The sequence below is a fragment of the Sphaerulina musiva genome, assembly GCF_000320565.1.
Source record: "Sphaerulina musiva SO2202 unplaced genomic scaffold SEPMUscaffold_6, whole genome shotgun sequence".
NCBI classification, from domain to species: domain Eukaryota; kingdom Fungi; phylum Ascomycota; class Dothideomycetes; order Mycosphaerellales; family Mycosphaerellaceae; genus Sphaerulina; species Sphaerulina musiva.
The window spans coordinates 400,472-412,448 of NW_016017388.1; the positions used below are offsets into that span (position 1 = coordinate 400,472).

General features: G+C 51.4%; 5 protein-coding genes across 5 annotated transcripts; 4 read left to right on the forward strand and 1 right to left on the reverse strand.

Annotated features, from left to right (window-relative positions):
• Positions 1 to 1,660: 1,660 nt before the first annotated feature.
• On the forward strand, positions 1,661 to 3,419 carry SEPMUDRAFT_46464 (kinase-like protein; the record flags this gene model as incomplete). Its single annotated transcript, XM_016908999.1, has 2 exons — positions 1,661 to 2,634; positions 2,663 to 3,419. Coding segments are annotated over 2 exons (1,731 nt in total), but the record flags the coding sequence as incomplete, so codon positions are not given.
• Positions 3,420 to 3,540: 121 nt separating this feature from the next.
• Positions 3,541 to 5,627, reverse strand: SEPMUDRAFT_149644 (aspartate kinase). Its single transcript, XM_016905685.1, has 2 exons — positions 5,294 to 5,627; positions 3,541 to 5,228 (listed from the first exon to the last, which is right to left on the reverse strand). The coding sequence occupies exons 1-2, from the start codon at positions 5,485 to 5,487 to the stop codon at positions 3,785 to 3,787; spliced, it is 1,638 nt and encodes a 545-aa protein (XP_016759868.1). The 5' UTR covers positions 5,488 to 5,627; the 3' UTR covers positions 3,541 to 3,784.
• Positions 5,628 to 6,780: 1,153 nt separating this feature from the next.
• Positions 6,781 to 8,309, forward strand: SEPMUDRAFT_66980 (uncharacterized protein; the record flags this gene model as incomplete). The annotated part of the gene is made up of 3 exons (XM_016909770.1): positions 6,781 to 7,020; positions 7,077 to 7,093; positions 7,146 to 8,309. Exons 1-3 carry the CDS (start codon positions 6,957 to 6,959, stop codon positions 8,307 to 8,309), a joined length of 1,245 nt encoding a protein of 414 aa, XP_016759869.1. The 5' UTR covers positions 6,781 to 6,956.
• A 448-nt stretch (positions 8,310 to 8,757) lies between these two features.
• Positions 8,758 to 9,883, forward strand: SEPMUDRAFT_133746 (uncharacterized protein; the record flags this gene model as incomplete). The annotated part of the gene is made up of 3 exons (XM_016902582.1): positions 8,758 to 9,442; positions 9,501 to 9,653; positions 9,706 to 9,883. 3 exons carry the CDS (start codon positions 8,758 to 8,760, stop codon positions 9,837 to 9,839), a joined length of 972 nt encoding a protein of 323 aa, XP_016759870.1. The 3' UTR covers positions 9,840 to 9,883.
• A 478-nt stretch (positions 9,884 to 10,361) lies between these two features.
• SEPMUDRAFT_117722 (arsenate resistance ArsH) lies at positions 10,362 to 11,456 on the forward strand (the record flags this gene model as incomplete). Its single annotated transcript, XM_016901366.1, has 2 exons — positions 10,362 to 11,012; positions 11,073 to 11,456. The coding sequence occupies 2 exons, from the start codon at positions 10,362 to 10,364 to the stop codon at positions 11,454 to 11,456; spliced, it is 1,035 nt and encodes a 344-aa protein (XP_016759871.1).
• Between the last annotated feature and the right edge of the window lie 521 nt (positions 11,457 to 11,977).

Genomic DNA, 11,977 nt, shown 5'->3' on the forward strand with positions numbered 1-11,977 from the left:
CTTGCCATGGAATTTATTATTGCATTGAATTGGACGTGCAAAACAGTCGAACAGCGCCAACTACGGTTTTAGTTATGTATACCTACCTGATCATCCTCGCCAGACATTACGCCGAGTTTTTAAATAAGATTGATTTGTTGGTTGGTTGCGGGAAGATCTTGTATATTTTCATCCGCTAGAAGGTCTGGAATACTGCCGTAGAAATTGAAGCGGGGAATGTGGCCGGGGATTGCCAGAAAAGGCGTGTGCGCAACATGGGGAGTCCAATGGACAGGTGAGATGCCGGTAAACGACGATTTCAGCCTCCAGGAATTCCTACCTCCTAGCCTTGTACCGTCTTGGTCGGCACGTGCCTTGCAACCTGAGGTATTGCTGATGCTGAGTAACCTAACGTGTCGGCAGCCGGTGGACGACGTGTGCACGCGTGATCATCGCTCATCTGGACCTGAAGCCCGTCAGTACCTGTATCGAGTGGAATACCATCACAAACCACGACAAAGGATGATGGCACAGCATGTAGCAGATCACAACTTCCATTCGGATAGCTACTGCTAAAAGAGTCTCCCAAAAACCCCTCAAAGGCCGATCCACCTCATCCGTCATCAATGTCGAATGCTGCGAGTTCCGCCGGTATTAGAGAGTAAAATGGTGACCCTCAAGTGTCGTAAGCACCGGTCATGTAGTCATCCAACGCGCGAGATGCCTTTCCTCCGCCGCACTCAGTGAGTATGCTTTGCACGTCCTTCGATCATGGTGCTGTCAGGTATTCGTTCCTTCCTTCAGAGCCTTGCTTGGTGATGGGCGCGTGACTGGTTGTTGGCCGCTTGCGGTGGATGTGAAGGCTGTCATTGGAGGCAATGCGAGGTGTTTACTTGCTGGAGGGGAGTTAGTATGTGCTAATGATGGGAGGTGGTGCTGGAGGTGCCCAATGGCGCTGGTGGTACGTACGATCTGGCTCTCGTCTTTCTTCTCTTGCGCTTCAGGCGTCTAACTCGCTTCTTTCTCCACTTCGCTCTCATCTTGGCTGTGGCAGAGTCAGTACTGGTGAGTGCAAGGCAGATGGTGTTGTAGCTTACCGGTGCTGCTTTGACGAGTTCGCTGGTGACGAGAAGAAACAGCTTGACAGCTCTGAGAATCGAAACTTGTGCGGGATTTGTGCCAAGAGACGCTAGAGCGGAACGAGCGACGTCACCGGAGCAGAAGTCGTCGCGCTCCTTCCACGACCTGACCACACTCACAATTCGACAAGTAATCGATTTCCACAGCATTCCACTGTACACTCTAGGTACCTGTAACAACAACCACTTCGTCCTATTGCTTGTTTTTTTTTTTCTTCGTCTTCTTCACGTCGTCGTCGTCGGCATATCAGCAACACTACGCATACTACATTTCCCACCGCAAAAGGCTACAGTTCCAGCACTTTCTCCCGCCATAGTGGTGTCAACCACCCCACCAGCAATTCAGGCCACTAATCAGGCACCAACATCACAGAGATACACCACAACAGCATTCAACATGACTGTGCTCCCGAAATATGAAGCCGAACTTGCTTATTTAGTCTTCCAACATATCGCTGAGCCTATTGCTGAGCGTAAGCATACACGGGCATCCTCATCTCTCACGTTACTCACTTACCAGACATATCGCAGAACCCTACAGCATCTTTGCTCACGATCAATTCAACATTGGCCGAAAGCTGGTGGAACAATGCTTAGATGTAGAAGACCGCTGCATTTCCAAACATCACCTCGCAATACACTGTGTCCAGTACGCCGACGACGATGATCACAACGTCGATCCCATGGTCTGGGCACGCGTCTTGTCCAACAATGCCATCATCTTTCGCCGAAAAGGCATTGATAACGACAAAGATGCTGGAATTCTGGTAAACAAATTCCATGGCGACTTTTTGCTCAGCCCAGGCGACAGCATGCAATTGACCAGCAAAATTCAAATTCTCTTTACTGTGCCTGAACGAGGCAAACCCAACTCATCGGCTCTAGATGCGAGCCAGAGAGCAGAATGCAAGATCTTCGCGCCTCGCTATCGACTCTCACAGCGTGTCCTCGGCTTCGGTGGGTATGCAAAAGTGTACGTTGCTAACGATGAGAAAACTGGCAAGCAGCTAGCATGCAAGGTCGTCAAGCAGGCCAGACCCAGGCACGACGACGACAACCAAATGCGGCCTTCGAAGAAGAGAAGCACAGAAATCGTGGCCAGGGAGTTCAACGTCTTGAAGAAGCTTTCTCACCCCAATATCATCCAACTCGAGGCCGTGGTTTCTACGCCATACAACGTCTACATCTTCCAGGACCTCATCTCCGGTGGCGATTTAATGTCACATGTGGAAAAGACAGGATGTCTCCAAGAGCCGCAAGCTGCCGTCATTATTCGACAGTTGCTGGAGGCTGTGAAGTATCTTCATGCGCACCAGATCGCACACAGAGATATCAAGCCAGAAAACATCCTCATGACGAGCTGGAAGGAGGGGGGCAGGATCGTGCTCACAGACTTCGGACAGTCGAGAACTATCGAAGACCTGGAGGTTGTCGCTGCAAAGGCAGGAGCATTCCGGATGCAGACTATGGTCGGCACCTGTGGCTACGTTGCACCGTATGTTCGCGTCTATCAGATGTTGGCTATCGATACTGACGCTGAACAGGGAAATATCGCGAAAGTTCACCACGGGCGGCCGCGGCTATTCACAAGCAGTGGACATCTGGTCGGTCGGGTGTGTGACATGCGCCATATTAGTAGACGATTTCTTGTTTCCGGCCGAGCGCGACCTCAGCAACGGGTTGTCTATGGAGATGTACAACCAATGCATGAGGAAGATCCGTTCCGGCAAAGAATGGGCGAACATCCATCGCCGAGCCAAGGACTTCATCAAAGGTTGTTTGGTGCTCGACGAGCACGACAGGCTCACAGCCACGGAAGCCCTTGCAAGCGAGTGGTTCACACATCCACACTATCGCGTCGAAATGGACGCTGCATATGAGCGAGCCATTGCGGACTGGAAACCAAAGAAATACGACGAGGACAAGTTCAACGAGCACATCGACACCACTCTGATTGTAGAGAAGGCTCAAGCGGTCCGATCTCGTCACTTTGAGACTGCAACTCTTGACCAGGACAGTCGTGAGCACACGAAGCAGCTTCATGCAAGTCCACTTGCTCCAAACACATCATGGCAACGTTGCGGAGCATCGGATGTCCAGTCTACCTTCATACCTGACCCTCCACCGCACGACAATGATGAGTTTGGAGATGATTCGTTCCAACACCTGAGTCCGGAAGACTGCGATGGCCTGGACGCAGTTCCGCCGAAGAAACTCAGGAAGAACATTCCCGACAGCTTCGACTTCTCTTCGTTCCCGGCACCACCACCGTTGCCACCTCGCAAGAAGCTTTGTCGTTGAGAATGTTCACACCTGCTCGCATGTGGAACGTCTCTGTCCAGCGACATTAGCAACATTACATTGTGCTCTTTCGCGCAACCGGCGTTTTGAGGGAAAAAGTGGTACAAGATTGACAGCAAGATGAAAGCTCACCGACTTTTCGTATTGCTCAATCTATCTTATGTGCAAGCCAGCTCTGATCAAGAACCACTGGCTGATCCGATATTTTGGGTTTCTCCAAGATCAGGTAGGTAGTTTATATCTCGAAAGAAAATAACACCTTCCACCCGTGCACTTTTCTTTCTTTCTTCCTTTCCTTTCCTTCTACCAAACTCCCTCCTCCCGCTATGCATGCACCTTTTCGCTGAAGAACAGAAAAAGAAAAATCAATCCAAAAAGGTAAACAAATTGGTATGCACCACGTTCAACGCGCGATCCGCATTCATCTCCTCAATCACACAGCTGATATTAATCTCACTCGCCCCTTGCGAAATCATCTCAATGTTGATTCCGTGTTCTCCCAGTGTACTGAAAAATCGGCCCGAGATTCCGACCATGCTCCGCAATTGTCTCCCCACCAGGGATATGATGGCCATGCCGGGGACGAGATCGACGTCGCCCCAGAAGGAGAGCTCGTCCACTGCGCCCTGCAGAGCTGCATTTTCAATTTTCAGCTCTTCTTCGCCACTGCCGGACAAGAGGGAGATTTCGCTGTGGAGGGCCATGGAGACGTGGACTTCGGAGGAGGAGATCAAGTCCACCGAGAGACCATGTTTGTCGAGAGCTTGGAAGATGCTCATCAGAAAGCCATGCGCCCGGGTCCGTTTCTTCGAGTGCACGTTCAGGACGGTGATGCCTCGTTTAGTTGTCACGGCAGTGGGGCGTTTGGGGCGGTCTTGAGCGGCCAGGTTGGAGAGCGAGCGACCGCGGAAGAGTCCTGGGCGACGAACGGCAATGGCATCTTCAGCGTCAGGAATGACTACGGTGCCCTTGTTGCGTGGGTTCATGACATTTTTGATGCGAATGGGGATGCTGGCTTTGATCACTTGATCCATGGTAAATGGATGAATGACCTCGGAGCCGTAAAAGGTGAGCTCAGCTGCCTCGGATGGAGTGACAGAGTCCAAGAGCCGTGCTGTAGGCACTTTCCGAGGATCGGCGGTAAAAATGCCATCCACTTCCTTCCAGATCTGGAGTTCCTGGGCTCCGAGACCGACGGCGGTGAGAGCGGCGCAGAGGTCTGTGTATCCTCTACCCACTTCCTTCAGTAAGCCGCCGGGAACTGCGCCAAAGTAGCCAGTAATGATCGGTACTGCGTCTTCCTCCAGTGCGAGCACCTTCGCAGCGATCGCTTCGCCCAAATCGAGGTAGAATTTCTCGTCCAGACTCTTTCCCGTGGGGAATTGTATGACTTCGCTCAGGTCGATGTATCGAGCATTGACCCCGCGACTCTGCAGCAACGCAGCCATGTAGAGGCAGCTCAGCTTCTCGCCCACTGAGATGACCATGTCTTCGGTCTGATCCGTCACCGCCTTCAAAAACATGGCACTCTCCAGAATCTTCAGCAGATTGCTGCATTCCGCGTTGACAGCCTCGTTGTACTGATTCAGAATGCCGCTATTATCCACGCCCTCTACGCTGCAGGCGTCTGACCCAGCTTGCAAGTGATCCAGTCGAACAGTCTCGACGATATCGCGGAACTTGCCCGGAGTCGGTTCGAGAACATCGATCGCCGCGCGCACGAGGCGATTGGTCGTTCCCTGGTCTTTGGTGGTGGAACTACGAGCAGAGCATACGACTGCAATACGCTTGCCAGGCTGGAGGCCTACCCTGTTGTATTCAGTAACCACTCTTTGATCACGTTGTCTGCACCTGCTATTATGGTACGAGCTCACTTTACGATGTCCTCTGCAATCTTGACGGGGAATTTGCCCACGGAAGTGCCACCGAACTTTTGCACGACCCAATTGCCTCCTCCTGGTATGCTCTTCTCTTGCACGTGCGGTCTCCGGTCGCCAAGCATGCCGTTGAGGAAATTGGTCCCATCGAGAGGAGGGGAGTTCCGCCCGCGTATAAGGGGAAAGTCCATGATGTGTGGTGTGTGTGGAGGGGTGTGTGTGTTGTGTGCGTGGATGTACTCGAAGGCTGGGAGTATGGTAAGGTAAGGTAGGAGGTAAGGTATGCTATGTTCTCGAGCGGCTGGACGTGGGAGGAGTAGGAGGAGTCAGCGTATGTTCACCGACAGAACAATGGTACAATGGAATGGTGGTGAGTCGAAGGTTTCTGTGTGGAGGTGGAGGGGTCGCGTGCGAGACTTTTGAACTTCTCAAATTGTTAGCTAAGGTGACTAAGCTCCACCCGACCTCAGTACCAGTCACGTCTCGGCGCATCATTCCCTTCGGCATTTGTCGGCGGCCTCGATTCTCTACAGAGATTTGCACCAGGATGAGCGAACATCGTCCGCCTCCACCTCGTGTTCGGCCAATGTGATGGCTTTCTCACACGTCGACCGCAAACATGCTGCTCGAGGCAGCCTTTTCCTGCTGACACTGTTCAAGTTCGGTCCGCATATCGCCTTTGACCGTAGACAAGGACACATTCTGTCGCTCGGCCTTACAGTTTAAGCTGTACAAACCGCCAACAGAAAACTCTCTCGAGAATTGCCAGGAAGCATGACGGACGAGACAATCATCTACACAAACTGCATGAGAACGTCCTACAAGCCCCGGATGCAAGCGACGATGGCCTCGCCAAGGCATGCGCGATTGATAGAGGGTGCAACTGGGGAAAGATGGCTAGAAAGAGCGGGCTTAGAGGCGTCTCGTAGAGTGCCTCATGATGCATGGACAGCTTCACGTCTCCTACACCAATGATAAGCTAGGACGTCTCAGGGCACTCAGACATTTCGATGAAGGTGTCTGTGGCACAGGGCTAGCTGTGATTCGGCGGGTCCTGGACAATTGGGGGCCAGTGAGATCGATAATACGATCCTGACTCCTCTGGAACTCTCCTAGTGATCCTGCTTTACATTCTTTGTGGTAAGTCAGAGCAGCAACACTGCTGCTACTGACCAATTCCCGATTACATGTATCTTCTCAATGCTGCTATGAAGAAGCACTTGCATAGCGTACGTGATGGTCCAGAGTCAGAATGGATACAGACTGTACCATTCTCGGGGAGATGAGATTGTGTACCCTGGACACATATGCCATTCCGACTTCATCGATACCTCATGGTCATTTCATCATGGTACTTTGTTCTAACAGAAAATCGAACAATGCCACTGCAGAACCGCTGACTAATCCGGAATGTGGATCCTCTCTTGAACCGATACTTCTTGTTCCATCCCAGCCTCCCAATAATCTCACCAATAGCTCACCGCGTTGATGCACATCCCATGATTTCCCCACGTGTTCTTGGAGACAGCGCATTGTGAACTTGTGATTCGTTCTTGGGTGCCATCTGATCTTAGCGACAGGCTGTTACGCCCCAAATGACCGCGGCACTTGGTACTGAATGGCATGTTACAGTACCGCGTAGGAGGGGTTCGGCATCAGAATGTCAATCCAATTGAAAGCGGCGTTCGTGCTATGTTTTTTGGTGATTGGAATTGGATTATACAGTAAGTCTGCTACGGCCTTTTTGCATCCAAATCATCCAGATACTAATGCTCTGAAGCTATGCGACTCCAGACGGTAAGCACCCTTTGCCATGCAGAGTGGGAACGCAACTAACGCGTGCCAACAGGTACTGCCTCTCGCTCTGACCCCTGGTCTCTTTCCCAGCGGCGCTGATGCTTTCGTCTGGCGGCCCAGCGCGCAAGGCAACAAGAATGGACTACGATTGAACCACATCCAAGTGGTGGGCACTCATAACTCCTACCACCGCGAAGTGGCCTTGACTGAGCGCAAGGTGCTCGAGCAATATATTTCCGGCTACCAGAATCTGTACTACTCCCACTCGTCATTCTCGAACCAGCTCAACTATCAGCAAGTCCGCTCATTAGAGATTGACCTACACTCCGATGAACGAGGCGGACTCTACGCTGATCCTTTGATATGGAAGTTATCAAATCTCACGAGTGGGCCTAATGGCACTGCGCCCTACGACAATACTGTCATGATGAAGCCAGGGTTGAAGGTCTTCCACATGACAGACGTGGATACAAACTCCGTCTGTCACACTTTCACAGACTGTCTCACTCAGCTCAAGGCGTGGTCCGATGCTCATCCGAACCATCTACCACTCACCTTTGACCTAGAACTCAAGACCGACAGTTTTGCTGCGATATTGGGAGGCTCCAGTGATGAAGAAGCCACAAACTTCACCTTACCTCGAATCCTGAACGTAGACAAAGAAATCCGCGCAGTCCTCCCCCGCGAGAAGCTCATCATCCCCGACGATATCCGCAAATCTGGCATGACCCTCGAAGCAAGCGTGCTGAAGTACGGCTGGCCTACACTCCAGGCATCCCGAGGTAAATTCCTCTTCTTCTTCGACAACGACCCGTCGAATGTCACCACCGATATTCGAACACTCTATCGCTCCGACGGCCACGAGTCCCTACAAAACCGCACCGTCTTCACGAATGCCGTCGAGGGCGACTCCGATTGCGCGTTCCTCAAACATAACAATCCGGATATTCGAGCCATTCAACGTCTCGTACGCAAAGGCTATCTCGTGCGGACCAGAGCCGACGAACCCATTACGACCATCATCAATCGAAATTTAACGATGCGGGAGGATGCTTTTGCGAGCGCTGCGCAGATTGTGTCGACAGATTGGCCTGCTTATGGGATGAGTGCGAGATGGGATCGAGATTATGCTGTGCAGCTGGGTAAGGGGAGAGTGGCGAGGTGTAATCCTGTTTCGGCGCCGATGTGGTGTAGGGATGAGATGGTGCAGGACTGATGGGAGGGGTGTTTGTTGTCTTCTTGTCGCTTTTGCAGGTATACCTATGCTGGCAAGCATATCGTGTGTTATGTACCTAGGTATATACCTTATTTGTGTCTGTTCACATACACGTACCGTATGTTGTGTTGCTACTCTGCTCTGGTGATGATCTCCACTCTCTAGAAGGATCAGGTTCGGGCGGAGATCAAAATAGAAACGCTATAGGCCGAACTACGCCACGGCCAGGGGCTCGGCGCGTGCTTCAAACATTCTACGTTCCACTGGAGTGCTTCAATTGCGTCCAGCGTCCAGCGTCAGCGTCAGCTTCAATTCGCGAGTGCGTCGCAGTCTCGCAGAAGTGTTCAATTCGCGCGGGTACAGTATACCACCACGTTTCTTTCTCTTGTCATTGCCATGAAGGTCCTTCCTTCTTGACACTCACATCCTCTCGCAGTCGTATATCATCATGTCGAACTTCGCTCTACAGATCGACTGCCAGGCCGCTCCAGCGACCGCCAAATCGGATGCTGGCATAGCAGGCGCTGGCGTTATCCTCGCCTTCATCATTACCGCCGGCCTCGCCCTCATCGCCTCTAGCTTCATCGTCATTTCCGAGATTCGAGGCAGAAACTCTCGGAATATATCACGAAAGATCCTCAGCGGCTTGTCCGATCAAATGCTGGTGGAAGGCATAGCCATCCAAGTCGTGGGTTTGGCGAGGATTTACTCCACCGTTCCGTATCACTTCTTCATCATATGGATGTTGTCTCTGCTGTCCACAGCGACCAACTTCGCAGCACTTCTGGCGCTGGTCCAAGACTTGAAACGCGACTGGGTCTTGAGGTGGCTGAGACAGTTCGCCATGTTTGTCAATATGGTCTTGGGCATCACGTTCGGTATCTTCATCTTGAAGACCAACGTCGACAAGTTAGCACCCACGTTGCCTATGGCGTGTGTGTGGCAGGCGCACCAACAGGACGGAGCAGCGCAAGGAAACCAGGCCCTGAGTATCGTGGGCACAAGTGTGGTCATTGCGGCCGCCTGTATTATCTTCGTGCTCGGAACGTGGTACTTGCATTTGCGAAGACAAATTTGGGGCAAGACTGTACGGCTCATGTCGCTGATCGTTCTCATGGCTATCGCTATAGGGGGTAAGTTCTGCACAAGGAGGGTGTACCTGCTGTTCAAGAAACTGATCATCTGTACTAGTCACTGTCCGAGTGATCCTCATAGCTCAAGCATTGGGCGGCACGCCATCGGTGAATCTTGCGGATCGAGGAGAAACAGAATGGACATTTGGTCAGCTCTTGACGATGCTACTCTTGATCCTGCCCTTTATCTCGGCATTGGAGATCTTTAGAGGTACTACTCGCACTGCTCTTCTTTACATGATGAACACGCTGACTCTGTGCAGGACAAATGCAAGTGCCGCACGCGAATGCATACGGGGACTCGGATCAAATGCCCCTAACCAGTGGCGACGGTGCTGAGCTCAAGCCAGTGCCTGACAAGTACACCTTCCAGCCGAACCCCTTTCTTAGATCATAAAGTAGTGTTGCAGTCCTTGAGATACCCTTTAGCATGCAGCAAATCGCAGGTTGTAAGAGATCCCCAATGCGCGTTGCTCTGTAGGTAAGGTACCACACGAGTCTAGAAATCCGAAAGCTTCATTCAACGCAAGCAAAGAGGTCAGACCGTCATCTCAAGCCCTCACCTCGATGGTGATCGGAGGTTGTTCCCATTATCCCCAGACCACGGACCTCGAGGCCCCCCGATCCCGACCTCAATTTGGGCCGTTACTTGGCGCCATGCGCCGCCGATGTCATTCTAGACTTGTCATTGGTCAACCAGACACCGCATTCTTCGATCAGATATGCCTTTTTAGAACACTTTCATCCACAGTTAGCGACCAGCCAGGCCGACTTTCACAGGACAACCGCATCAACGTCAATGCGAAGTTGTCAAGTTCTCCCAACGTACACGAGGTTGTGTACTACCACGTTGCGCACTCCATCCAGGCCCACACGTCACTGCCGGCCTTTGGGACTCAGGATACCGTGCAACGTCGCAATGACAACGAGCACACAGATCAATGGCGACTTGAATAACACACAAGTACTTCGCAGCACGGCAGAAATACCAGTCGATCGTGCATATATCGGAAAGACACTTGCCATACCGGAAGAGGACGATGATCACGAGATCCGGAGCAGGTATCGCCAAGGCTTTCTTCTGAATCAATCCATCACGAAAGCAGATTGGATTTCCAAGCTCAAACTCAGCACCGTTCTTCAACTTAGCGAAGCGAACCTAAAACAATCAGATAACGATCGTCTGAGAGTATTGGTGCTATATGGCAGTCTACGAGGCAGATCGTACTCCCGACTTCTCGCATATGAAGCCTCTCGAATCCTGCATCGCCTCGGCTGCGATGTGAGAGTCTATGACCCAGCAGGACTTCCGGTCAAAGACGATGTACAACACGATCATCCCAAGGTCCAGGAACTTCGAGAATTGAGCAAATGGAGTGACGGACATGTCTGGGTCAGTCCCGAGCAGCACGGGAATCTCACAGCAGTGTTCAAGAATCAAATTGACTGGATTCCCCTTTCGTCGGGATCTGTCAGGCCAACGCAAGGTCGTACTCTGGCAATTGCGCAAGTCAGTGGTGGTAGCCAGTCTTTCAACACTGTCAATTCCCTCAGGATGTTGGGCAGATGGGTAAGCGCGATGCGTTATCTCTTCAAAGAGACTTTGACAGATCACTGATGTTGAATCCAGATGCGAATGTTCTTAATCCCCAACCAGTCGAGTGTGCCGCAAGCTTATACCCAATTCACGGATGCTGTCGAGCCTAGTGACGAGGAGAAGTATCTAGAAGCCGAAGGTGGAAGTCGGCTGAAGGCCAGTGGGAATCGGGATCGATTAGTGGACTGTATGGAGGAGTTTGTGAAGTATACGATTGTGATGCGGCCGCACTTTGCGTTGTTTGGAGACCGTTATAGTGAAAGGAAGGAGAGAGAAGAGAAGCGACTGAAGAAGGAGAAGGAGGAAGAGGAGAAGGCCATGAGTGCGGCGAAGGAGAAAGCTGGCGAGGAAGGAAACGCGAAGAGTATGGCGAGTGCCGATGGCGTGGTGAATGGGATTGATGTAAATGGGCTATAGTTTGATCTGTATAGCTGTGGCGCCAGACTCCAGTCACGTCGCGCAGTACATGGGGCGCGCGGCGCTGACGCGCACTCGTTCTGAGGTTCCACGCACTCCTGACTAAGCATTCAAAACGCATGCCAAGATAGAACGAGTGCATAGTTTAAATTACGAGTGCAGGTCATGTTTTTCTTCTTCCTCTACATCTACTTCTATCGAACCATCTGCAAACTATCTACCTACTCTTACGATAATAGTTCACTACTATTTACTCTATATTTACCGAATCTATCTTGTACTTGTCTACAATTTACTCCCTCGACAACAGTAAGTATATATCTACTGTTATTATACTGTTACTATACCGTTAGTATATCGTTTCTAAGATAATTAATAGATGGCTCCTCAAATTACCCCGAATATGTCTCGCCTGATTCCAAGTATTGATTTATCAGACGTCCCATCAGGCTCTTCGCCAAGTACCTACGAGAGTCGGTGGACTTGGGAGAAAGCTACCTTACCAGCCGGTTCTCAAATGT

What these genes read in the sequence shown, in the direction of transcription:
- SEPMUDRAFT_149644 (XM_016905685.1), bottom strand. Translation starts at nt 5,487, where the DNA reads ATGGACTTTCCCCTTATACGCGGGCGGAACTCCCCTCCTCTCGATGGG. An exon ending in ATTGCAGAGGACATCGTAAA is followed by an intron (nt 5,229 to 5,293) that starts GTGAGCTCGTAC and finishes TGAATACAACAG; the next exon opens with GGTAGGCCTCCAGCCTGGCA.